This window comes from Rhipicephalus microplus, chromosome 6 (assembly GCF_043290135.1).
Source record: "Rhipicephalus microplus isolate Deutch F79 chromosome 6, USDA_Rmic, whole genome shotgun sequence".
Classification (NCBI taxonomy): Eukaryota; Metazoa; Arthropoda; class Arachnida; order Ixodida; family Ixodidae; genus Rhipicephalus; species Rhipicephalus microplus.
In genome coordinates, this window is record NC_134705.1 from 191,474,173 (window position 1) to 191,501,906 (window position 27,734).

Here is a 27,734-nt window from a genome sequence, read left to right on the forward strand (position 1 = left end):
CTATTCTGGACATTGTCGAATTCCGCCACGTTGTCAAATTTTGCTATTAGTTGATGCTAATTGGCCAAGTGAGCTGCTACGACCTCTCTGATTGGCTTAAAATGCCGCAATTGCGAAAATTGACAATATGGAGGATTTAGACAGTGTCCAGTACAGTACCCCTCTTAGACGCTCATGGGATAACCTTGACATCGTGCGCGAATGTACTTTTCTGGCTTCGAAAAAAGAAGAGGCTGCGGCATAGCTCGTCTAGGCACGGCTATGTTAGCGATAGCGTATTATAAAATTGTAACCGTAGGCGTACTCACGAGTGGGACAGGGGGCGTTAGCAGCCGCACCCCCTAGTCCCCTAACAGGGGTAGGGGTGCAAAATCTGTTCCGTACATTGACCATGGGAGGGTGCCTCTAGTGACTTAAGGCGGGGTGGGGGGGAGGTGCCAAATCTGCCCTATACATTCACTTATTAAGGAGATGGCGTGCTGGGCGTGCTGAGACGAACTTTAGCCCCCTCTGAACGGAAACCCTGGGTGTGCTGTGATTATAACCGAGTCTCGTTAGGCTTGTTAACCCCCGTAGCTGAAGCACAGTTTGCCAGCCTAACGATAAGGTGAATGACTCTTTGCGCAAAAAACACGAACAAGAAGGGTAGAAGGCACAGACAGGCGCAGGCAATCAACTGGAAGTTTGTTGTCGAAAAAAACACTCATAAAGTAAAGCCAAGGACACGTGGTTAAACTTACAAGTGGGTGTTTACATAATCTGTCTCGAGTTCGTGCAGGTTCACAATGCAATACCAACTTGCCTAACGCTCGGTTCTTCTCACGATATGGTTAGTCAATGGGAAGTTGACAGAGAATGCCACAAAACCAAGTGCCGTTTTTTTGTCATCCCAGTGTGTGTGTGTGTGTGTGTGTGTGTGTGTGTGTGTGTGTGTGTGTGTGTGTGTGTGTGTGTGTGTGTGTGTGTGTGTGTGTGTGTGTGTGTGTGTGTGTGTGTGTGTGTGTGTGTGTGTGTGTGTGTGTGTGTGTGTGTGTGTGTGTGTGTGTGTGTGTGTGTGTGTGTGTGTGTGTGTGTGTGTGTGTGTGTGTGTGTGTGTGTGTGTGTGTGTGTGTGTGTGTGTGTGTGTGTGTGTGTGTGTGTGTGTGTGTGTGTGTGTGTGTGTGTGTGTGTGTGTGTGTGTGTGTGTGTGTGTGTGTGTGTGTGTGTGTGTGTGTGTGTGTGTGTGTGTGTGTGTGTGTGTGTGTGTGTGTGTGTGTGTGTGTGTGTGTGTGTGTGTGTGTGTGTGTGTGTGATAGAGAGAGAGAAAGAGAGAGAGAGCAGGGCGTTTGCTCAAAAATAGGAAGTGACTCTCTTAAGTAAGTTCGCTCAAGTGATTATCAGTGAGCGAAACCCACGCTTGGCCTTTCTCATCCAGTCGCTTCATTCTAACCTTCCTTCGCGCTTTCGTTCTATTTCGCGCACTGTTCAGTCTGCGTTCTTGGCTCCCGTCCTCGTCTGAAGTCCCTTAATCTCGTCGAGATAAGAGCGCCCTCCACGATAACACGTGCAGACGGCAGAAACACGAAGCCAAGCAAGGAACTTTGTCGCAATGTCGTTGGCGTCAAAGCATCTGTTGCGATTAGAATAACGAACAAGTCAAATACAAAAAGAACGCGATATCTGCCACCCCCCTCGCCGCTAGCGGCGCGCCGACTGCAGAGCGGTAGGCAGCTGCTGTCGCTTCTCGCAAAACAAAATCCGCTGTTCCAGTCGCTGCGCGTGCGTGTACCCAAACCGTAGCGTTCGCTTGGACGGACGTGCTAATTACGCGGAACGATGTCAGCCACGGACCTTGAAGAGGCGGTGTATCGCGCGGTCGACGAGAACGCTACGGATCTGCACGGCCTCAGCAGATACTTGTGGGAGAATCCGGAGCTTGCGCTGCAGGAGGTGAAGTGTCACAAGTGGCTGACGGACTTCCTCGAAGCTCGCGACTTCAAGGTGACGAGACACTTCCTGCTGGACACTGCGTTCAAGGCTGAATTCGTCGCTCCTGGAGGTTCTGATGGTGCGTGATTTCGTTTTGTTTTGCATTAGGTAATTGTGTGTGTGTGTGCGTGTGCGTGCGTGTGCGTGCGTGTGTGTGTGTGTGTGTCCGTGCGCGCGTGTGTGTGTGTGTGTGAGTGTGTGTGTGCGTGTGCGTGCGTGTGTGTGTGTGTGTGCGTGCGCGTGTGTGTGAGTGTGTGTGTGTGTGTGCGTGCGCGTGTGTGTTTGTGTGTGTGTGTGTGTAGATGGGGTTGTAGTAGGCCTCAAAAATCACAATGTTTGCGACAGGGAAGCCATAGTAGAGGGCTCTTCAGGAATTTCGACCACCCGGGGTTCTTCAACGAGCACCTAAATCTAGGTACACGAGCCTCTAACCATTTCGCCTCCGTCAAAATGCGGCCACCACGGCAATGATTCGATCCCGCGACCTCGAAGTCAGCAGTTGAGCACTATATAACCACCAAACCACCTTGACGAGTAACCGTTTTCTTTTTGTTGTTGTTTCGCTTTATTTGAGTGAACTTGTCATCATCAGTAAGACGCTCGTAGCTGTCTAGATCGAAGCGTTCATTGTGGTCTAAAGATTTCTTGCTCGTGTCCTTGTCTTAGAGCACACTTTAATTTATAAAGACTCTTCGCACCATAATCTATTCACAGTCAAAGTCACAGATGACCCTCTGTTGTGGCCCAGTGGTCATGATGCTCGGCCGCTGAGCTGACGGCCGCGAAATCGTATTCCTGCCAACTTCCCACGCAGTTGATACCAGGTGCTCCCGTGCTCATGTTCAGGTGCACGTTCAATAATCCTATACAGTTGGCATATCCGAAACCCTCCACTACGGTGTGCCCCTTTGTAATATCGGCGTTCACGTTGTTAATTATCACCATTGCAACAATTATTATATTTGCATAAACAGTCTCAGATTGTAAAACTGTATACCGTGAGCTTGCGCTCTGGTAGTGGAGTGCAAGTTTGTCGGGCGCTGCAGTTTAATTGCAATATCGAGATCTACTTCTACGTGAACACAAGTTCAAAGCCGCTAAGCGTTACACCGTAATGTTTTTACTATTAGCGCAGCCTTGTGTGAGGCATGGTCAGTTTCAACGCACTTACTGAAGAACTGGTGTTGTTTTGCGAAATGTTGACGCACCTTTGATGGAAATGTGTATTTCAGTTCGGAAAACGGAAACTGTAATGAACGATACTGTTATAACTGGGCCACACGAGGACGCTATTTTGAAGTACAGTTTCGAACTCATTGCCACGGTATAATTAGTAGCAAGTTGAAAAAATCCCAGATGGACTGAAATCCTCCCGGGATCCTTCCAGAGCGACATGCCTTATAATCATATCATTTTTTTTTTATTATCGGCACCTAACTGGTGGGTATTATTACGTGGTGAGTCGGGATAAGTGGGAGGCTTAAATATTCTGCACGTCACTGTTCAATGGCGGTGTAGCAACGAAGGACTAATTGTGCGTGCACGCACGATCGTCACACCTCAGGAGCGTAGGCAAAAACTTTATCTGGGAGAAGGTGGGCACCCCCTCGAAATGATCGTTTTTCGCTCTGTTACACTATGAAGGGATGGAAAATTTTGGGAGGGCACGGGGCCGGTGGGCCACCTTCTGGCTACTAACCGATGGCCACTAACCAATGCCTAATACTAATCGACGGCTCTCGACTTGTTCAATGCCACGCGGCTATTTCAAAGACAGTATTCATATGTCATTGAGCAATCTTTTACCTTTCGAACAAGAAAGAAACGATCGTGATAACTGCGCAAAAGACTGTCGTAACGCCATGACCACTGAAGGCATGTGGTCCACCACGGCGGAATAGTGACTATACGGCGCTCGTCTGCCGTCTCGAAGGTCGCAGGTTCGACCCCAGCAGTGGCGGTCGCATTTCGATGGAGAAGAAGTCTTAGAGAACCATGTACTGTGTGAGGTCAGAGAACGTTAACACCAGATGGTAGAAATTTCTGAAGCTTCTCACAACGGTGCGTCCCCATAACGATATCGCAGCCTTCGAAACGTAAAACACTAGAAGTGTGGCAGCTTGGGCTAGTTGGTATGGCATGAAGATAGTTCTAGCGCGAGAACAAAACGACCACACTCCTTCTTGTCCTTCTTGTCTCTGTGTCGTCGTTTTGTTCTCGCGCTATAACTATCGTCAAAACACTAGACAGTATATAAGTAGACTTAAGGCCCATACGGAACTTCGCGTCGAAGATGTCGGCTGCCACATTTCTTTACGGGTATTGAGATAGATCGAATTAAAATTTACTTCTTCAGGAGGGGCGGCATTCTCCTGCAAATTCTTGCAGGAGTGGTGGCAGAGGCTGAAAGCGATACAGCCTGCAGACAACACGTCACCGCTCCTAACTGCAGTGTGTCGCACAGGCCACTTAACTACCACATTATCGTATGTGACAAGCATGCTTGCTGTTACTCAATGACACAACACGAATTAGCATAGTCTTGCACGGTTTGAAGTAAAGTATTAACAGGTTCATCACATATTCTGAATTCACGAATGTGTTTCACAAATGTGTGTTTCACGAATTCACAAAAATGTATTACGCACCAACGTGGTACGTAAGAAACGTGAAAGAGTGTCCATACGTTAAGGACGCTATACACACACAAAGGACTATATAGGCACAATGTACTGTAAACAGCAAAAGTTTGCGGGGTGTGCAGCGCGTGGCGAAGTGCCGGAAAACTAAAGTGCCTTTACGGAAAACCGCATTGCTGCGCCGCCTACCGTGACGCGCACCAGGGTGTTGAAGTTATCGGCCATTGTTGAAGTTATCCAGCAGCTACGCGTCGCCTAAACGTGCCGTTGCTGATTACAGAGACCGTGTATACGGTAGCCTGGACACCACGCCGGGAACAAAGTAGGCGGCACAGCAGTGCAATTTTCCGCTACACGCTGCAGAACCCGCAAACTTTTGCTGTTAACAGCGCACGTGTTTAGAAAAAAGTGGTTAAAGATTTTGAGTACTAGGTGCTTATGGGAGAGTGAAACTTTGGGCTAGTTGGTATTGCATGATGAAGGACGTACAGCGCGAACACAAGACGGGAATACTAAAGATGGGACACAGACAAGCGCTGCGACAGACAGCGCTTGTCTGTGTCCCATCTTTAGTATTCCCGTCTTGTGTTCGCGCTGTACGTCCTTCATCATGCTTATGGGAGAGCATGAAGGCGTCCCGCGGGCTTCGCACTCGATGAGGCCCTGTTGCCAAAAAAATGTTAGAATTTGAAACACGTGAGTTTTATTAATTCTTTAACTGGTCAACAATAAGTCACCAATAAGAATGACCTCAGAAAAAAAAAAGGCCAGTAAAGAACACACATTTGAACTCCCATTCTTCCTCGCTAAATTTAGGTTGAATGAGACTACAGGTCTTCAGTTTGGTTGACAAAATAAGGAACCGATGACGGCATCTGCTCTGTATATGACTAAACGGGTATTCTGGTGCAGAACACCAAATAAACGTTTTGTTCTCCCTCTAAACATGGACATTTAGTTTGGTCGTCGTCATCCTCCAATCGCTCGTACTGTGGTCAATTGCGCCGCCGGAGAAGGCATCTTATGGCATCTAAGCAATTTTATCTGTGTAGTAGGGGACCACAGGATTTTCTAAAGTTTACTTGCGTTTACAAGTGCTGAAGATTGAGCGAGTTCGTTCGCCGTACTTGAACCGGTGTTAGAGCACTACGGTAAAGAAGAAATGGCTGAACCGACCGACAGAAGAGCACTCTGTACTCTTGTGTCGGTCCGCTCGGTCATTTCTTCTTTACCTTAATGCTCTAATGCCAGTTAAATTGCTTGCGTTTGGGTAGTTAGAAGTGCTGTTTGACAGTGGTCAGCAAAATGGCGGATCTTCAAGTTCGGGGTAAAATGACGCGCTCTTCGTATTACCTGATTTGCTGCTGTCTGCCGACATATTATGAATTGTTTGACGACATATTGTGAATTGTCTGACGACATATTGCGAATTGTCTGACGACATATTGTCTGCCGACAAGTGTCTGCCTACATATTGTGTAAGCTGTCTATGGCTTTTTTCTTTCTTTCTTTCAAGCTTATCGATGGAGAAGATGGGGAAACGAAGGGCATATCACTGGTTCCGCTTAATTCGAGAGATGACATTTTGATGAAGACTATTCTGAAAATCTCGTGTCCTAATGATTCGTGCATCTACACTAAGATTACAGACGCCTTGATTGATGGTTCTCGTAGCGCACTCCGAGTACGGTCCTTTGTAGAATTCGCCACCGTTGCTTCAAAGGAAGCCAAGAAGGACTCCTGTGGCCGATAAAGCACATGACGCTGTAGTTTGTAAAAAAGGAAGGCATTCCGGGAATGCAAAAATAAACATGGTAGAAAAAAAAAGACATGATGAGCAAATCCCCCCATCTCCCCCCACCCCCGCCCGAAATGCGTGCGGCTCCTAAAGTGGCACTTTTCCCGCAAGCGTAATTCCGCCATTATTTAGGGATTGCTTGAGCCCGTAAATTATGAACTGGTGTAGCTAGAAAGTGAGAAAAAATGTACTCTTTTGAGAAGTTTTCACCCCCCCCCCCAAAAAAAAAAAAAACAGGCCTGTGCGGAACGTGCTGCAAAGTGAAAGCGAAAGTTGGAAGAGCGGCCTTGCTAGCCACCCCCACCCCCGCTCCTCTCTTTTTTTTTTTTTGAAACACTTTTTGTCTAACTGCTACAGCACACTTGCAAAGTATCCGCTACGCTATGAACCATGCATCACAGTTCCTGTGCAATAAAGCCATTATTCGTCATTCTTTGGAGTAACATCGTACTCGGTATACATACTCCTAAGGTATTATATGCGCTTCGCTGACGATGTGGCTTATCGGTGAAGAAATCAGCCTTATGGGTGCACGTTAAAGAAGCCCAGGTGGTCGAAATTTCCGCAGCACTCCACTACGGCGTCTCTCATAATCAAATAGTGGTTTTGAGACGTTAAACCCCACAAATCAATCAATCAAATCGAAATCAGCCTTATGCTTTTGTAAGGCTTTATAGAATCGGATGACCAACTCGTTACGCACGTCGCATTGTTTTGACGCCTGCTTGTTTCTTTACTGCACTAAAACGCCTTATTGCACGCGCTAGTCTGCCTAGGGTGAGTTTGGAGCCGAGTTTGAAGCACCGGGGTATATAGCTCAGCGGTTGAGCACTGGGCTATCTTGCCGAGGACTCCACTTTCCTGCTCTATCGGTCCTCAGTATTTTTTTCTTTTTAGTTGATTATTATTATTTCGCGTGACAGCTGTTGCGAACACCCGTGGCGTCGGCTGATTATGACGGTGCAAAATCGGTCCTTGCTGCGATTTCATAACAGCTTTCACTGTAAAACAGGAACGGGATCCACAGCAACAGATCACCGAATTTTGCTCGTTTATCAGGCAGATCAACAAGATTTAAGGTTTGATATTTCCTTGTTAACATCCCGAAGCTTCTGAAACTTCGCTTCGTTGCGCTTTTGGATGACCGAGAGTCGCTTGGAAAGACGGAAACAATCATTTCGTGATTAATTCACATCTTTCCAGTAAATGTTTTAAGCATACTGAACGGCATAATGGGTCGAGACGGATTTTCTAATTGTGTCGCAATGCATCACATCTGACGTCGTGTAGGAGGAGGAGGAAGCAACAAAAGGGAGAAGGCAGGGAGGTTAACCAAAAAGACATCCGGTTGGCTACCCTACACTGGGAGATAAGGGAAGGGGACTAGAAAGATGAGAACGAGGGAAGAGAGGGAAAAGAAAAAAAAAAAGAGAGACTGGCAGTCTAAATGGATGAACAAATTATCAGGCATTCAGTATTTGTTTTTCTTGATTGGAAACATAGTGCACGTGCACACAAGTTTCATTTACAATGACGCACATCCACTTGAGAATGACTGGTGATTGGATTGGATTGGATAAACTTTTATTTGGTCCTCCAAAACACAGATCACTGTGTTGCGGGCAGCTCCCACGTGGGGACTGAGATGCCAAGCTCCTCAGCCGCCTCGCGGGCTTGGTGGACAGCCCAGAGCTGATCTGCCAAGGACGAGCTGCGGATTGCCGCCTCCCATCTGGCAGAGGTGATGTGCGATAAATGAGCGAATTTGGTGCACTGCCAGAGCATGTGTTCTAATGAAGCTATTTACCCACAATGTGGACAAAGATTACTTGGGTATAGGTCAGGGTACATGATGTGTAACATTTTCAAAGTAGGGTATATCCGCGTTTGCAAAAGCCTTAATGTAAGTGCTTGGGGCCGGGTTAGGTTTTCGTGAGGTGGAGGGAAAATCCTTCTAGACAGGTAGAAATGTTTAGTGAGCTCGTTATATGTTGTAAGAATTTCCCGGTTATCCCCTTCACCGGTAGAACGCATCTCCGGGGAGGCGCGGTTGGAGAGTTCTCGCGCCGCCTCGTGTGCTGCTTCATTAAGATTGGGAGGGGAATCGTTGATTTGTCCAAGGTGAGCTGGGAACCAACTCAGAAGATGATGTGTTATGTTCTTGCCTTGCAGTATTTTCAGCGTTTGTTCACAGATCGTCCCCTTGGCGAACGCCCGTAGTGCTGCCATGGAATCACTGTAGACGACTTCAATGTTATCCATCTTGAGTGCTAAGGCGATGGCCACTTGTTCCGCAATGATTGGGTCTTTCGTCCTGACCGTCGCTGAGTTGACGACATGGCCAGCCCCATCGACTACCACTGCCACAAACGCTTTCCCATTGGCGTAGGAAGCCGCGTCAACAAATACGACCCCTCGTTCCTCGTTTGAGACTTGACGAAGTATAGTCCTGGCCCTCGCTACTCTTCTTCCGACGTTGTGTTCTGGATGCATGTTTCTCGGTATAGGAGATACCGTGATAGTCTCCCTGATGTTGTCAGGGATATCATTGTAATTGCGTCTGATTGTTATTGGGTGTTGGCCCAGCTCCTGCAGGATCATTCTCCCCGACCTTGTAGTAGATAACCTTGCAAACTGTGCTCTCTCTTGGGCTTCTGCTATTTCTTCGAGCGTGTTGTGTATGCCAAGCTCAAGCAGACGCTCGGTGCTGGTATGTATGGGTAGGCCCAGGACCTTCTTGATAACTTTCCTGAGGAGCACATTCAGTGTCTCGGACTCTGCTCTTGACCAGTTGTGCATTGCTGCCTCGTATGTGAAGTGACTTAGAACAAACGCATGCATCAACCTGATGAGGTTGTCTTCCTTGATCCCATTTCTTTTGTTGGCCACTCTGCGTATGAGGTGCACCGCACTGTCTGTGTTCCGAGTTAACTTGGCTATAGATTTGCTGTTGGCGCCGGTAGACTCTATCAGCATTCCCAGGACTTTGATGGAGTCGACCCTATGGATGGCATCCCCTTGATTTGTACGGAGATGAATGTCTATCTGGTTTAACGGCTTCCATCCCCTGGGCTTCAGTCCCCGGCGTGCAGTCCGATAAAGCAAAAGTTCTGACTTACTCGAGGAGCACTTGAGCCCGGAAGGGCGAAGGTAGTCTTCTACGGTGTCAATCGCCTCTTGCAGAGCGCTCTCAATCTGCCCCTCGCTTCCACCTGTGCACCAGATGGTAATGTCATCTGCGTAGATGCTGTGCTTCAATCCTTCAATGCTCGATAATTTCTTTGACAGTCCAATCATGGCAATGTTGAACAGCATTGGTGAAATCACTGCCCCTTGTGGCATGCCCCTTGCTTCTAGTTCGATTGCTGCGGTCTCGATATCTGCAATCTTCATCACGGCTTTCCGATCTGTAAGAAAGGACCATACGTAGTCATAGAAGGCTTTCCCTAGACCAAGCTTGGAAATTGCTTCGACTATGAATGAGTGGTGGATGTTGTCAAACGCTTTTTCTAGATCTAGGCACAGAATGGCTCTCACGTCTCTGGTTTCATTGTCAATGACCTGGTGTTTGATAAGCTTCAATGCATCTTGTGTGGATAGCCCTGCCCTGAATCCAACCATATTGTGTGTATATATGTTATCTTCCAAGTACTTGTTTATCCTGTGCAGTATGGCATGTTCTGCGACCTTGCCGATACATGATGTCAAGGATATTAGTCTCATGTTGTCCAAGTTAAGGGGCTTTCCTGGCTTAGGAATAAGGATCGTGCTGGCCAGCTTCCACTGCTCTGGCACCCTGCCTTCTTTCCATGCTGAATTGATCATATCTCTCAGGGTTTCAATTGAATCGTCATCAAGGTTACGTAAGGCCTTGTTTGATATACCGTCCGGGCCAGGGGCCGACCTGCCGTTGAGATCATGCAAGGCTCTTCTGATCTCCTCGATGTTAAAGTCGCCCTCAAGACCTGGATTTGGCGTGCCCTGGTACTGTCTACTTGGTGGTGCCAATCCTCTTTTGATTGGGGGGTACTTATGCACGAGCTGCTGGACAACTTGCTGTTCTGTAGTGCGCCCTATCTCTTTATGCAAAATTCGAGCGATAACATGCTTTTGATTTGTTTTGGTGGTGTTTTCGTTGAGGAGATGCTTTAACATATTCCATGTCTTGCCATTGCGCATCTGACCATCGACGGAGTTGCAGATTTCGTTCCATTGCTGCCTCGATAGTGCGCGACAATGTTCCTCGACTGATCTGTTTACCTCAGCTATCTTCTTCCTCAGTCTTCGGTTCAGGCGCTGACCTTTCCAACGGTTCAGTAGTGCTTGCTTTGCCTCAAGAAGATGAGCGAGCCGGCTATCCATTCTTGCAACCGGAAGATCTGTGGTAATGGTGGAGGAGACGGATTTGATGTCAACTTTAATCTGTTTGACCCACTGTTCCAAGCCTTGTCTGTGGCCATCTTGTTCCCTTTCCATCCTTATCTTCCTGAACTTATCCCAGTCTGTGAAGTGAAATTCTCTCTGCTTTTTACGCTCCACGGAGAAGGTAGTGGCAAGAATGCAGTGGTCACTCCCTAGGTCTACAGCAAGGTTCATCCACTGGGCCTTCTTGATGTTCCTTACAAATGTAAGGTCCGGGGTGGAATCCCTGCAGCAAGATGTACCAAGCCTTGTTGGTAGGCTGGGGTATGTGATTAGGGTGAGATCAAGTTCACTGGCACTTTGCCAAAGTCGATTTCCTTTCCCAGTGTTGTACTTGTAACCCCAAGTATGATGAGGGGCGTTGAAATCACCTGCTATGACGAGTGGACATTCCCCGGCGATATTAACAGCTTTCTTTAGAACCGTCTTGAACCCTTGCTTTTGTTCCTTTGGACTGCTGTATATATTAAGAATGAAAATGCTCTGACGGCTGCTGGTACCCGGCACGATCTCTACCAAGACGTGTTCCAATCGGCCTGCTTCTATCTTGAGGTCATGGGTTACGTGCGTTAGTTTGTTCCATACGAAGGTGCAGACTCCCCTCCCTTCAGTATCCCCTATTACAGGCCGGAATCCAGGCAACGTTGCTTGCGATGAAAGGGTCTCTTGTAATAATATAATATGAGGCTTTTCTTCGCTGCTCCTGATATACTGCTGCAGGGTTGCCTTCTTTTTAAGGTAACCTCTACAGTTCCATTGCCAGATACGAAATGCTTCACGTAGCGCTGCCATCATGGTTATTACAAGGGCGGCCAGAGCCTGATGCTGCACCTGTCGACAGGTTTGGTACCACTAGTATTGGTGGCCGAAGGGGTGAGCTTGGTGCATGAGGAGGCCTTGCTGTGTTGTGCAGATCTGCTTCGAGCTTTGTAATGCGCAAAGTCATATGCTCTTCCAGTGCCGCCACGCTTGATTGTAGCCTACCCATCTGCTCGCTAAGATTGACTACTACTTTGCTGAGCGTGTCAAACACCTCTTTCATATCTGACATGGTCGTTTGGTTGGCTTCCACGTGTTCTGCCATGACTGCCCTCTTTTTCGCGGTTCTCGAGTCCCCCACGTTTTCAGCCACAGGGACATCAACTGGCTGAGGCATTGGCTGTGAAGATTGCGCGCTGGTTAGCTTAGTGAGAAGAATTTTTATTTCCTTTAACTCAGCTGATAGCCTCTCATTCGATTTTGTAAGTCTCGCGTTTTCTTGCTCTAGCTGTGCAATTCTATCATGCTCTGGCAGCTTACCTGTCATCACCTCTGCCCCGCCGTTGCGCACTCGCTCAGCCCAGCTGCCTTTCGAAGTAACTGCAGGCGTCCTCCCCGGGTGTGAAGCCGTGATCTCGAACTGAACGCCAGGCAGCTGGCCATTCGGGTGCCGCCCAGGCTGATCCCGACCGTGATGGTGACCTTGAGAACTCGAGCGCCCCCGTGATTGGGAGCGGGCCTTGGGTCTAGAACCTCTTCTGGAACGCGACCTCCCCCTGTAGTGGGGCCGCCTTTCCTGTTCTTGTGTAGTCGGGATGCTCTGGGTCCCGTAGGCTGGAATAAGCTGCTTGTCATTGATGTCTGGACTCGATGTGATTGATGCGTCCCGGGCTTCTGCGGCTGCTCGCGATCTTTCCCAACGTCTGCGTCTGACGACGTATGGCACTAAGAACCTGTTCTTGCACTCCTTGTCTGCCGTGGGATGGTGACCGTCGCACAGCCTGCATCTTGGATTGCACTGGTGCAGGCTATCTGGGTTCTTGATCTCGCATCCTCTGCAGATTGTTTCAGCTGGGTTCTGACAGACGTCAGACCGATGCCCCAGCTTTCCACAGACGTAACAAATATCGATGTTCTTGCGGTAAAGGGAGCACTGCAAAAGTGAAGGTCCATATCTCACGAATCTGGGCACCTTGTGTCCTTCGAACGCTATGATGATTGTCTCGGTGTCCTTGATTCTCTTCGCCTGCAGCGCGAGCGGGTTGTTCGCGTTCACAATCTTTCGGGTCAAAATGTCCTGAGTATCGCTTACGGGGATCCCGCGAATCACTCCTTTACAAGTGTCGTGGGGTGCCGCGGCGTACGCGCTAACATCAAAATCTTTGCCTCCAATGTCAATTTGCTTGACCTTGAGGTATCTTGAAGCTCTATCTTGGTCCGGAGTGCTTGCCACCATGATGTTCTGCTGCAAGTTGGAACAGATGATGTCCTGCATGGCCTCTTCCTCTTTGACGCCGGCCGCCAGTACTATCACGTCTGCCACGGCTCCAGTGCCAATTCTCGAGATATTTAATCCTCCACGTGGTCGTAGCACAATTTTGCTGAAGTCCTTAGGTAGTGGCGGCATGCGTCCAGCTCGCACGATTGTATGCTTGGTGTCATACCTACTACGACTGGCTCGAGCGTCTCCCGCAACGCCGGCCTCGGTCGAACCCTTGGCAGCAGGAACGCTAACCGCGGCTTGCTTATTCCTTGAGCGTCTCGTTTCGGCTTCCTTCCAACCCATTTCTTCCGTGCAATCCTCTGGAGAGATGTCCTCTCCGTCTACTTGGTATTCCATTCTCAGTTGCAGATACTGGAACGCGTTGAGCGTTGAGTCGCGTTGGCGCCGGGCCGGCGCATCGGCGACAATCACCTCCTTGGTTAGGCCTAAATCCCCCGGTGGCGTTGCCGTGTAAAAATGTCCCAAAAAACGGTTGAAAAGTCCACTCACCGGCACAAAGGTGGTATCTGCTGACCTCTTGAGAACTTAGGCACACGATGAGAGTAAAAACTCGGCGACAAATTCGTGAATACCACAGGAAAGCATTCTTGTAAGCAGGAGCCGATCTTCGCGCGTCCGCACTGGTCGGCACCTAGAGCGTCTCCAATGACTGGTGATGACAGTGCCGTACAACCAGAAGCCGCCGAATCACGCACGTGCTTCAGTCAACAATATCATGAGCGCTATCGAATGACCTTAACGCAACTGGGTTAGACAAACAGCCCCCGCATGGTACGAAACAATAGCAACTTGTAGAAGCTGATACTGCGGGCAAGTTCACCAAGCGTATGCAATAAGGTTTAGATTACAGGTCTGCTGTCAGAGCACTTTACACAGCACAGGCATGTGAGTGCTGCGAAATAACTGTCATTCACAGGAAGCCTAAAATGACGATGGTCGTTGGTGGCTGAATATATTGCGCCGAATCGACTACTGTGCGACCTTATTTGGTGACATAAAAATTCAGATTGGCTCCGTAGCTATTTTCTTGCTGCTATGAAATTCCACGTTGAAGTATTTATTCCCAATTTTCTATATATTTGCCGCTAAATACTTTGTTTCTGGTAATATATGAGATTTTACGTCCCAAAACCACAATATGAATATGAGAGACGCCGTAGTGGAGCGCTGTAGAAATTTTGACAATCTGGCGTTCACTAACACGCTTTGACGTCACACAGTTCATGGGCGACGTCAATGGAACACCTGTTCAAAATGTGCCGGCAGCATGATCGCACCGGAAATGACAGTACGTGAGTGAACAAAAAGAAAAGAATCATGGTCAGCCTATACGGTACGTCATACTATTGTGGAAAAGGTTGTGACACTATAAAAGCGAAAAGCAAGTAAATAAAACGCAATGCTTCTCATTTTCTTGCCAGGGTCAAGGCCAGGATCGTGAATGGCAGCCGAGACTGTCGCATTCCAACGTGTATGAAACATCCGACAGAATGGACGTTTTTGGACTTTGCTGTCGGTGGAACACCACGGGAGATATAAAAAAATAAGGTTCTTTCTACTATGAGATTCTTCAGGCATATTTTATGTATACGTTTGAAAGGTAAACTCGCCGCTCAGGTCTAATGTTTGTGTTGCTTGACTGCAAGATGGCCCAAAGGTCGAGGACTCGAATCCCGATCGCGGCTGCTCGACTTCGATGAAGCAGAAATGTTGGAGGCTAGTCATGCACGTTAAAGAATGCCAGCTGGTTAAAATTTCCACATAATTCCACTTTGGCGTATCTCATAATATCGTTGCTTCGGGACGTGCTCCACAGCTGTTATTATTTTGAATCATAGCAATCTGTCTTTGAGGCATGACAAAAGCCCGTTTAAACCATGTTTGAATTTCGCGATCAACGTCTTTGGAGGGCGGCTGCTATGTGCCTGCTCAGGCATTGCAGAAAAGGCGCCAACTTTGAATTATCATCAATATGAAATTTTAATTACGACTCTGTATTACGCGAGAATTTCGGAGAAGTCATTGCCTTAAACATCGAGTCGTTTGCTTCGAAAGATTCAACAGGGCAGGCTTGAGACAGCATAAAAGCAAATAACTTTGAAAGCTCACTCATAAACCTCGGGGTCCTGAAACACACGTCAGTCAATATAAAGAGGTGGAATTTGAGTGAAGATCAAGCATCCATCCACATTTCCAACGAATCGTGCTAAAACACAAGTCTCTGTCGAATCTTTCACCATAGCCGGTCATAGGACCGCATGGTTGGTCGTAACTAAACTCGCTTAGCGGTTCGATGCAAAACATACCTGCACACGTCTAACATTAAATTCCACATATTTCGAGTTTTCTACACTTAGACAGTCAGGGACGGCTTTCAGCTCTCCCATAGTAGAGTACTGAGTACTCAAATCGTTAACCTCTTCTTTCAAACACATAAAATTACACAGCGAACAACATTCTCGCTGTAGAGTACCTTGTAATCTCAATCGTTAAACATTTCTTCTAAACACAGTTGGATAATTTCGCGCACGCTTTAGAATGGCTTTCCTTTCAGAATCGGGACGGCTCACTCCACTCCCATGGTTGAGTACGAAGTACTCGGAATTGTTACACTTCTTCCAATCACAAACGTTGCCTTAGTGTAGCAGTTTAGAGATTTTTGCCCCCCCCCCCCTCCGATGGTCGATTATCAGGTACTCTAAATTTTTTAGCACTTTTCTTAAATAAGCCTACACCAGTACCTTAAACTGTACGCTTATATTTACAATGCTACGGCTGAACAACGTCGATAATAAATGAATTCTGACACGATTTTCATAGATTTTCATACCATTGCTTCAAATAAAAACGGCCGGTTCGATCACCCAACAGAGGGTCGTGGTGACCCCAAAGTTTCGGGTTCGACTCCAGCCGTGGCGATCGTCATTCAAGGGAAACGAAAATGCTAGTCGCCGACGTGCCTATTCATCTAGCTGAATTTTAAGAACTTCAAGTGCTCCAAGTCATGCGCAGGGCAGAGCTACGGGGAGAAAATAAATGGTATAAAACGGAAGGTAGGCGTGTCTTATAATCATGTCGTGGTTACGGCATGTAAAACTTTGATTTCATACTCGATCGGTCATCTAAATTGGTGAGATTAGATAGATATTCCACATGTCACTATTTAATTGCAACACAGCCACGAAGGAATATTTTGCGTTCACACGAAAATTTAGTGGTAACGTTTCCTCGCAGCTTTAACCCAGGTTGGTGCAACGCACTAAAGCAGTTATCATATCGGCCAGTCTGTTCCATTCCTGGTATACGAGAAATCAGCATTAAAATCCATTCAAACATATTTACTATGCCGTCAAGACCAAATGCACGTAGAAATTTGTATTGTAGAGGACGTTCGCAATATTTCTTTGGGGAATCGAAGTTTATTTGTCTTGCTGGATTAGAAATCAAAGGAGATACAGCTAGACAAGAGGCCTTTGCTCATAATCACAATTTGACACACATGCGGCTGAACGCCACAATATTATAGTACATGACAAGTGCACTTTCTGTAAAGTATACTCAATACCACACCAAATATTAGCATAGTCTTGTTGCACAATTTGAAATGGAATATTGACAGGTTCATTAACACGTCCGTCTGTCCATCCGCTTTTCCGTCCGTGTGCCCGTGCGTCCGTGCTTCTGTCCGTGTGTCCATTCGTGCGTCTCTCTGTCTGTCCATGTATGCTTCTATGAGTCCGTCCGTGAGTCCGGCCGTCTGTTCATGCTTCTGTTCATCCGTCCATGCGTTCATTCGTCTATGCGTCCGTCCGTCTGTCTGTTTGTTTGTCTGTTTGTCTGTCTGTCTGTTCATCCGTCCATCCATCCGTTGATATGTCTGTCTGTCCGTTCGTCCGCCCATGTGTCCTTCACTAGCGCCACCACCTGAGTGCGTCATACAACTAGGTGGTTACGAACCGATCACAGAGATGCGTGGACAAACGCACGGCTTTAGGAGCTTCGCCCCTAAAAGACATGCAAAAGACAGTACTTGGTACTCTACTATGGCAGAGCATAAAGCCATCTCAAGGACCTCGCACTTGATCAGACCATGTTGGCAAAAATTAGTGACGACGTAGTGCTCACTATACGCAGCCACATAATGAATCGGAAAAGGCTGTGCGTTGAAAACAAATGATCGACAATTTAGAGCGCGATGCACTCTGCTATGGGAGAGCAACAAGCTGACCCAGTTTCACACAACGAGATCCCGTTACGCCTTCTGTCTTGATTCCGAGTGAATGTACTCATGAGCGAGTTTGCCGACCTGTGAACGGAAATGAGCAAGTGTAGTGGCACGACCGTGGTAGTTGGGTGCAGCATCTGCGCAAACTTCATCGGGGTCGGCAGTGGTGGCTCGGGCTGGAGCTCGTTTTTATTCCCGGGTTTTATTATAAGGCCCCTTAAATCGCCTCGTGTTCAAAGGCGAGACAGAAGTTTCTGTCCCGCCTTCATTTCCCTTCCTGCAAACGCTATTTCCTTCTCGCCACTTAACTTTTTGTCACAGCACTAACACCCGTATTCTAGAACGTCCCTTCACTCAACACTTCACCTTCACTTGATAAAGCCGATAAAAGTGCCGCCTCTAGGCATGGCAAGTCACTGCATATCGGCGGTAATCTGCTGCGATTCTTGAGTAGCGCAGTGTCATTTTTGAGCCGAGCTGTGGTGCAGTGCTCAACTCTGTCAAGTGAAGGGTGAAAATCGAATCGAGGAGCGTTTGTGAATAAGGCGGTACGCGTCGAGCCGTTAGGATCTCGTGCTTTTCGGCTACACGCTTCTCATTCCACTCGCGCAGTCGCAAACGCAAGAAGAGTGGAATGAAATCAGTTTATCGCGCATGATAGTCTTCAGAAAGGGCGTGCGACTCCTTTGTAAATAATACGAAGCAATTCACAGCAGATATTCACAGAGAATACTTGTTTCGCGTTGACGTCATGGGAGCGGACTGATGACGTGATGAATTGTGTTGCGAGAACGGGACACGCCGAAAGACAATAAGTCGCTCGTTTTTTTTTTTTTTTTTGTATTATTGGAGGCTCTTTGGGGGACCTTCTAGCGACTGTAGTAGAATATATGCTTGTCCCGGCAAGTTTTCCGCGACGAATGACTGACCCTTGTGACGCAGGTCCCACGGTCGCCTTCCTCGCCGAGTACGATGCCCTGCCGGACATGGGGCACGCATGCGGTCACAATCTTATCGCCGAGAACGCCATCGGAGCCGCCATTGCCGTCAGGGAGGCCATGAAGAAGTATAAGAGTGTCCGCGGCAAGGTAAGCTTAGCGGTCATTTGTTTTTTTGAAGACGATAGTCTTTTTGGTGACCTTCGAAGCGAAAATTTTGATCTGTCTGTCTGTCTGTCCCTCTGTCTGTCTGTCCCTCTGTCTGTCTGTCCCTCTGTCTGTCTGTCCCTCTGTCTGTCCCTCTGTCTGTCCCTCTGTCTGTCCCTCTGTCTGTCCCTCTGTCTGTCCCTCTGTCTGTCCCTCTGTCTGTCTGTCTGTCTGTCCCTCTGTCTGTCCGTCTGTCTGTCTGTCTGTCTGTCTGTCTGTCTGTCTGTCTGTCTGTCTGTCCCTCTGTCTGTCCCTCTGTCTGTCTGTCTGTCTGTCCCTCTGTCTGTCTGTCTGTCTGTCCCTCTGTCTGTCCCTCTGTCTGTCTGTCTGTACATTTGTATGTTTGTCCGCCCTTAACAATACCCCAAGCGGCACCAAACGACACCCCAAATGGCCGACCCCATCCACTGCGCCCACCAATATTGCTCAAGATTCAGCCTTCATACTTGTGCGATTGACAATTAATAAGCAATTATTGTGCATATCTGACGCACCGTTACAACACGTCAATATTATGTCTGTGTGTCGTTTCACTAGAAAAGGCATACATAAGAAATTCTAAGGACCATAGCGCTTATCACGCTGCGCTGAAGGTGCAACGCTTCCACGAAAAGGCCGGTGTTTCCAACGCTTTGCTAAGACGACGCGGTGGTGGCACCTACCCGTCGCCTTGCGTTTTACACCTTATCGCCTCCGAGACGGGCGCGCACGCTGCGCGCTTCGTTTTCCGAGATAACTGCCAGATAGCTCTCATGTCTCACGTGTGACGTGACTTGATGCTTTCGTTCGCCTCCGCTCCACGCTCGAGGCACTCTGACGCAGTGCCTCCAGAATACCATTCACCGATTTTCTTGCGCAGAACATCAAATAAACGTTTTGTTGACTCTCTACAGACGCAAGACTATCGTCTTTCGGCGGCAGTTGCAATGTAACATGCAAATACGAGGCCCTTTTTTTTATACCGTCTATTTAGGGTGCTCTGAAGCATTGCTGCCTGAAAGCTGCGCTGTGATAGCAGTAAAGAATGACCATGAAGAGGTATCGTTGCTGGTATAAAGAGAGAGAGAGAGAGAGAGAGAGAGAAATATTTTAATGAAGAGCCGGAGATGTTTGGCTGGCTTTTTACCTGACATGCTACTCCAGATGGTGTGTGATGATCACTATTAAGTATACAGTGATGAATGCGCGACGCGTACAGCCACACACGTAAACTACACTATATTTAAAACCTTTATTCTGGCTAGTGGCCTGCAAGAAAGTGAGCAGCGCTTTCGTGGCGCGTAGTGCACTGCCGCTGCTTTGCCATAATGGCATACTGGAGACCGCAAAGTAGGCATGGCATATGGAACAAAGCACGCAGTACAGGATAAGAGCCATAGTTTGCGCTGTGCTGATTCCATCTCTGTTTAGGGCTTATAATTCGCACTGTACAGTATGCCAATATAAAACGTTGCTTTCATTACCGCGATTAGACGCTCGCGAAGTTCGTTTCCTCGGCGTCCGCACTGGGCACGTCTCTGGCGAAAATAAATAGAATAAAGAGAGCTCAGTAACCAGTAATAGATTGGTTCCATTTACAGAGAACTGGTCTATTTTATAGCTGGACGTTCAATGAAGGAGGTGTTGTCGAGCTTCGGCTGGTCTTGCTCTCAGAGAACAAAACCCCACCGTTGAAAAGCTGTACTGTTCTTTTTATCTTACTGCCATATATAACTTTTCTTATTCTTCCACGCTAAAAAAGAGTGAATTTAAACAATCCAAGAAAGAGTCTACGGAAACTGAAGCTGGACGTGGCACTGTAGCAAGTGACGTTTTGTGACGTCATTGGTTGGGTTGTTGCAGGCACGTCTGGGCAAAAGTAGAAGTGTTAGAAACATCCTCGAACATTGGGCTCAGACACTGTTAGTGATATGTGGCTCCTGGTGTCGAAAATGGTCGACAATGCACCACAACCGTTGACGCAAGTTTCAAAGAGCTTCAAAGAGTATGTCTGACTACAAAATTGTCGAAACGGAAATAACCCAGAGAACTCCATAACAAGACTGATTGTGAAGGGAGCGAAATGCTCAGAGCCAAAAGCAGTAAGTGGATCAGAAGGGCCCGCGTTTCTGATGTTTGAGAGAGCTAGTGACGTTAAGCGTTTAAGTGAACACGTACAGTCTCTGGCGCCAACGTCTTGACCATCGGTGTTGTCTTCTTGAAGGCCACAACTGTCTACCTTAGAGCGCGTGTGAGTGTGCCTCGTACCCCCCCCCCCCCCTTCCTCCAACCGAAATAGGAGACATGGTGACATGCAGGTCGCGGGATCAATTCCCGCCCGCGGCTGCTGCATTTTCGATGAAGGCGAAAATGCTCGATGCCCGTGTGCCTTAGGTGCACGTTAAAGAACCCCGTTCAGGGGGTCGAAATTTCCGAAGTCTTCCACTACGGCGTCTCGCAATCATATTGTGGTTTTGAGATGGTAAACCCCGACAAATATTACTATGACACAATGGGAGAGGTGTAGTGCGAAAACAGGAGTGGGATTCGGATAGCCGCTACACAAGCAATATCCAGATTTTGCTGTTATTCGGTATTTATGCAAAGATTCATCACTCGCTAAATAGAGGATGTGTCGAGATATCGATATCACTAAACGGGACGCTAAAGTGAAACAGTGAATCAGTTTAGACTAATGAGCTATACTCTAAAGTCCCAATTATTGTTAATTTCACCATCACAGGCTCATTCATAAAATAGAAAAATGTTGATCAAAGTTTCATTTCTTAACTTTTCCAAAACATTCGCACGTCACGTCGCGGATTTCAAAATGTTTTACTGGCATGTCGCCCACGCTGTCTCTACAAAATTTTTGATGACTCGGCGTGATAAATCTGTGCCCCCACCCCTTCTCCCTTCCCAAAGAAGGCAATGCACCTATAAGTACTCTTTATAGGAACTACGTAATTTACAGCTGTAATCTACGCCACGGTGACTGGTGTGGCAACGTCAATGTGGCGTCGTTACACGCAGTTTCTCTTTGCGCGTTTTCTTCCTTACCGAGCTTGTTATAGCGGCAAGCATGGTGTTGTTCGGTAACTTAGAAGTGTGGCAGTTTAGGCTAGTTGGTATGACATGATGATAGTTATAGCGCGAGAACAGAACAACAGAACAGAACAGCACTCGTGTCCTTTTTGTCTCTTCGTCGTTCTGTTCTCCCGCTATAACTATCGTCATGTTGTTTGGTATTGCGAAAAGGTAATTTGTTAATACGAAAAAGCTACGTTTCTCTTCAGTGTCTCTTCATTGCTGCGTGCTCAGTGTGGAACATGAGTGAGTTACCTAATATGTTACTTAGTACGCATGCCTATCTATGGCCCTTATCTACTCCTTTGTTCACAAATTCTCTTAGTGTACTGTTTCTGCTGCCGAAGGTCCATAGCTTGCAACGTGCAAAGTACCACACCTAATCAAATGCTCACCGATGTACAGACATTTATCTTGAAGTACACTGCAATGTTTACACTGCGATCGCTATTAACACACGGCATTCGCTAACGAGTGTGTGTGTGGGGGGGGGGGGGGGGGACACTTATTTCATGTGCAGATGCCAAACGTTGGTGAAGTATGTATCTTGTGTCGCAGATTGTCGTACTTGGAACACCTGCCGAGGAAAGCTGCGGCGGAAAGCAACTCCTCGTCGAAAAGGGGGCCCTGGAAGGCATCGACGCCGCCATCATGTGCCACCCTGGTCGGAGAGACGTGCTGAGGCTGGCCTTCACTGCAACGCAACAGGTAATGCACGTTCCTAGGCGAGGCCAACGTTAACCAGAAGGGTGTTTAAGAGTCGCACCTTCACCCCTTCTCCCCCCCCCCCCACACGCCCCCCACTCGGTGTTGGTCGAACCCGAAGGAAAATGGGCGTTCCACATTCGAAGACCTTAAAACCAAGTGGTTATGTGCTGTTCACAGTGGCATTCTTTTGATTCGTGTGATTCGTTACACAACTGAGGAAACAATTCACGAAATGCAAAATGAACAGCTATAGGCTACCATTGTCAGCCAAATGCTGCATGGACATAAAACTGCTCCACAATGACGGGCATGCCACACTGCGTAAAATCATAGGGCAAGCTGGCCCCTTCTTCCTCCCTTTCCATAGGTCTTATTGTCATTGTACTTTGGTTTGGCATGGAATATGAGGAAGCCACGTACAGCAGTGAAATTTCATTATACAACAACAACAAGAACAAGAAGAAGAACGACAATAACAACTTAGCAACAACAATAATAATAATAATAATATTATAATAATATTCTTATTATTATATTAATATTATAATAATATTAATCTGTACTTGAACTTCACAACTTCGAGAAAGGTAGCGGAGCTAAAGGTGAGCAACGCCTGACAGGGGCTCCGGCACCCGTAACGTGCCACAACGACCTGTCATGTCCCGTCACCACACGTAACATAAAGGCAGTTCATTAGCAGTGAACAAAAATATAGAAAAAATCTTTATACATTTGACATACAATGCATTAGTAACTCTTACGGTAGCTTTTTAGCGCGATATAAACACGGAAGACGTACAAGCTCAGAAGTGTTTATTTCGCGCTAAAAGCTACCGTAAGAATGAACCTACTCGGCAAACGAATCACTCTACTGCACCACGAACACAGTCTTTCGCATTCGTACGTCCACATAGCTATTGTGCTATTGTTTTAATAGACAGTGGCTTGGGATAACAAAATAGTGCTAATATCAGCACACAATCAATTGCATGGAATGCAACATACGCACGCACACACACGCACGCACACACGCACGCACGCACGCACACACACACGCACGCACACACGCACGCACACACACACGCACACACACACGCACGCACACACGCACGCACACACACACCCACAAACACACACACTCACACACACACTCTCTCTCTCTCACACACACACACACACACTCTCTCTCTCACTTACACACTCACACACACACACTCTCTCTCTATCTCACACACACACACTCACACACACACACTCTCTCTCACACACACACACACACACACACTCACACACACACTCTCTCTCACACACACTCTCCCTCTCTCTCACACACACACTATCTCTCACACTCACACACTCTCTCTCTCACACTCACACACTCTCTCTCACACACACAGTCACACACACACACTCACACACACACAGTCACACACACACACTCACACACACACACACACACTCTCTCACACACTCTCTCTCACACACACACACACACTCTCTCTCTCACACACTCTCTCTCACACTCACACACTCTTTCTCACACACTCTCTCTCACACACACACATTCTCTCACACGCACACACACTCTCTCACACGCACACACACTCTCTCACACGCACACACACTCTCTCACACGCACACACACTCTCTCACACGCACACACACTCTCTCTCACGCACACACACTCTCTCTCACGCACACACACTCTCTCTCACGCACACACACTCTCTCTCACGCACACACTCTCTCTCACAAACACGCACTCTCACACACACACACTCTCTCTCACACACACACACACACACACACTCTCACACACACACACACACTCTCTCTCTCTCTCTCACACACACACACTCTCTCTCACACACACACACACACACACTCTCACACTCACAATCTCTCTCTCACACACACACACACGCGCGCGACGCTTCGTGCGCATGTCCCCAAATGCTGGTCATGAATGCACAAAACGCTTTCAGTTTTATTGCTCACACGAACGCAGTGTACGTTTCCCACCCTTTGAAACTGCCCTGAGACCATTCGACCTCTTGACGTCGTCTTCAGTATACACTGACAGCAGCTACGTTTATTCGTGCAGATGGTGATCCGCTTCAAAGGCAAGGCGGCTCACGCTGCAGCATCACCGTGGGAAGGGCTGAATGCCCTGGACGCTGCCGTTGCCTCCTACCTTAACATTGGGCTTCTACGCCAACAGATCAAGCCCACGTCGAAAATTCAAGGCACGCATTGCATTCGTCACGGATTCATTTCTTTCTCCTTGGTTCGGCTCGCACAAGAGGGGAAAGTGATTCGTAAATGAAAAGAAGAGAAAAGTGAGCCCCGTAACTGTCTCTCAGGTGGAGGACACCTCAACAGTAGCCTACAAGGGATGGGGGTAGAGAAGGGATCAAAAGGATAGGAATTAAAGGTATAGAGATAGAGAGAACGGAAGGAGAGAGTGAGGGCAGGGACACACGGAAGTAAGGAGAAGCTAGGAAAGTCAGACATCGCAGGAGTTCGATGATGGGGCACCACACGGCGAGAGCTCTTGTCGGCGTCAGGAGATGGCGTAGGGCGAGCCCAGTCGGCCAGAGCTGCACTGTAGTCGGAGATCGCGGGGGCACAACCGGTCGGCACTAAATCCAGAGAGCAAGTCCCCTCGCAAAAGAAGTGTGTTCCACACTCCGTGACATTTTCGCTTTACCGCTAAAGAAGACAAGTGCATGATAGACGACAGGACTCGGGCGCTTCCTGTCTCGTCTCTAGCGCGATCGTCTTGTTTAACAATAAAATCGAGATGTCGGGAAGGGTTAACATACACGCTTAGCAACAACCTATGCTTAGATGATGTTCCGCACTGGCCGCCACTGCGACAATTTTAGCACTGACTTAGTCCCAGGATTACGCGCACCGAGAGAGGAAGATAAAAGAAATGTTAAAAAGGCCGGGATGCTAACTATAGTATGTCTAGTTTACTATTCTTTGCATGGGGAGTGGAATAAGGGGTAAAAAGTGAGACGGAAAGAAAGGAAAACCATGTTTGCATGCACGGATTTTAGAACGCACTCAGTACAGGTATATGACAGGTAGGCCCCTGATACTGTGGTCACGCTCCCAAGATCTTTCCTTCAGTACATGGCATCGTAGCGTCACGTCAAGAAATCTGTGAATGGCTTGAGTAATGATTCAAGGTTATGAGGATGACAATTGGAGTTAGAGCGCGGAATTCTAGTGCGTCAAAGGCGTTCACAGAGACCCTAGAAAGTCTCGACATGGAGAAAGAAGACAGTTTGAAAGGAGCACAGCGCAGCGTGAGGAAAGAGAAAAAAATAACTGCAGTATATCAGCCACACACACATCAACTGTTGTTTGCCCCCACTTTTCCCCAATGGCAAAGGCTCCTAAATTTTTTCGTGATGAAGTCATACATACCACCTCTTTCATTGCCACAGGCATCATCGTGCACGGCGGAACGTACCCCAACATCATACCCGAGGAGAGCGAGCTCAAGTACCACGTGAGGGCGCCCACCACGGACGAACTGGTCGATCTGGTGCACCGAGTGGAGAACTGCTTCCACGGAGCCGCTCAGGCGACGGGCTGCTCGGTGGACATCGAGAAGGGGACCATCTACAAGCACGTCATACAGAACGCAGCCATAGCGAGGGCGTACAGGAAGCACGCGCAGGCATTGGGTGAGTTACGTTATTATAGCGGCACGTTCACTTAGCCGACATCTAGCGAAAGAAAAGGACGTGGGCTGGATGCTTAATGCGTCGGAAAGATAACCGGCGGACAGAGCAACAAAATGGTTACGAAGATAGGGATGGGAAACGTGGTCCACAAAGGCAGAGACTTTGCTGGTGTGACGAAATTAAGAAGTTCGCGGGAATAAAATGAAATCAGTTCACACAAATGCGCAAAACATTGGAAAATGCCTTCGTCTTGCGCTGGACCTAAATAGACTGAACATGGTTATGACAAGCTGCTGAAACGCCCGGCTGCGCCTCTCGCCGCTAAAGAGAGGACGCCGTCACCTCGGCAAGTGCCTTATTTCAGAAGTGGTATTAAGCACGTGATTGCCAAGGGAATTTGTGAGTCGTCATTGCTAAGAACCTCCTCAGGTGTGAAAGCTAAGGCGATGCGGTAGGCATTGGAGGTGTGGTGTGTAGCGGAAAGCTAAGGAGGTGCGGTGTGTAGCGATAGGCATTGGGAATTATATTAAGCAAAGGATTTAACACTGCACCAAATCACATCAGTGAGCGCGGGATTTAGAACTTCACCACAGCCTGCACGAGAACTCTATTAACCCTACGTTAGCTACAGAATTAGCGCTCGGTGATTGCAGATTCAGTTCTGCAATAAGCACTGAATTTAGTTCTTCTTCGTTTAAAAATGCTCTTGTGAGGTAATGCAGCTTATTTATAAGGCCGCGGTTGTTTACATGTGCAGCACCTTTTGTTGTCTATGTTTTCGGACGGATCATATTCATTCCTCCACATGTGCTACTCCCAAGCGCAGGCTTCGAGTTCCAGGACGCCGACATGTCCGAGCAGCCGCCCACCGGTGCGTCGACAGACTGCGGCAACGTGTCGCATTGCATACCCACCGCGCATCCCGTCTACTCGCTGGGCATTGGGGCCCGCAACCACACGCGGGAGTTTGCAGTGGACGCCAACTCCGAGAAGGCCCAGGAACCCACGCTCAGGGTGTCGAAGGCCCTGGCCCTTACAGCGCTAGACCTGCTCACCAACCCGCAACTGATGGACGAGGCGCGCAAGAACTTCGCGGAGCACGGTCGAACCCCGTAAGATATCGTTACTGCTGGTCTCAAGAACGGAACTCGGACTCATGCTCGTTCTCTTCGAAATGCCCTAAACACTTTGTTTTCATTAACCCAGAGACCCTGTTTCTTTTCGTCGTTGTTACGTCTGTTGTACATTAAAGTGTCGTGGAACTTCGTTCGGTGACATCAGTATGTGATACACTCAGCAAAATTTATCCAACGCCTCCTCTATCTGAATGCTGCCACATGAGAAAAAAAAACAGCTGCCACACTCTTTCTCTCCTTTATTTTAGAATGTTGTCGGTCGCTAGCGTCACTTGTGGCGGACGGTGCAACAATGCAACTTTTTACATAGCCTCCGAAATAGTGGTGTACAGTTGCCGGTCGCAAACAACTCTCGACTGAAGCGCCCCTATGAGCCGCAGGTGAAAAGCGCTTGGCTGGTACCGCCCGCCACTGTGATGATAGTGTCGGTCGCGAGCGCCACCGCGCGGGGCTTGCTCGAAACTGAAGGCAGGCCATCTCCGCTGGGAGCGCGAGCCATTCCACAGGAATCTTTCAAGAGGAGGCGTTGGTTTATCCTAAGGTTTATTCTCCTCACTGCCCTAAGTGTTCAGCCGAAGCAGCACTGCATCATGTTCTGTGGCCATGTCAGACAATCACTGCCACACAACAAATACAACACCCAACGGCGTATCTGCGCGAGAA

General features: G+C 48.0%; 1 protein-coding gene across 2 annotated transcripts; it reads left to right on the forward strand.

Moving 5' to 3' along the window:
* The first annotated feature begins 1,693 nt into the window (after positions 1–1,693).
* LOC119166742 (xaa-Arg dipeptidase) lies at positions 1,694–27,201 on the forward strand. Of its 2 annotated transcripts, none has more exons than XM_037418070.2 (6): positions 1,694–2,047; positions 18,258–18,403; positions 22,085–22,234; positions 24,339–24,480; positions 25,693–25,935; positions 26,757–27,201. In XM_037418070.2, exons 1-6 carry the CDS (start codon positions 1,816–1,818, stop codon positions 26,978–26,980), a joined length of 1,137 nt encoding a protein of 378 aa, XP_037273967.2. In that variant the 5' UTR covers positions 1,694–1,815; the 3' UTR covers positions 26,981–27,201. The 2 variants fall into 2 exon arrangements, with proteins under 2 accessions (XP_037273967.2, XP_037273965.2); XM_037418068.2 differs by having other exon boundaries at positions 1,697–2,047; positions 26,762–27,201.
* The last annotated feature ends 533 nt before the right edge of the window (positions 27,202–27,734 follow it).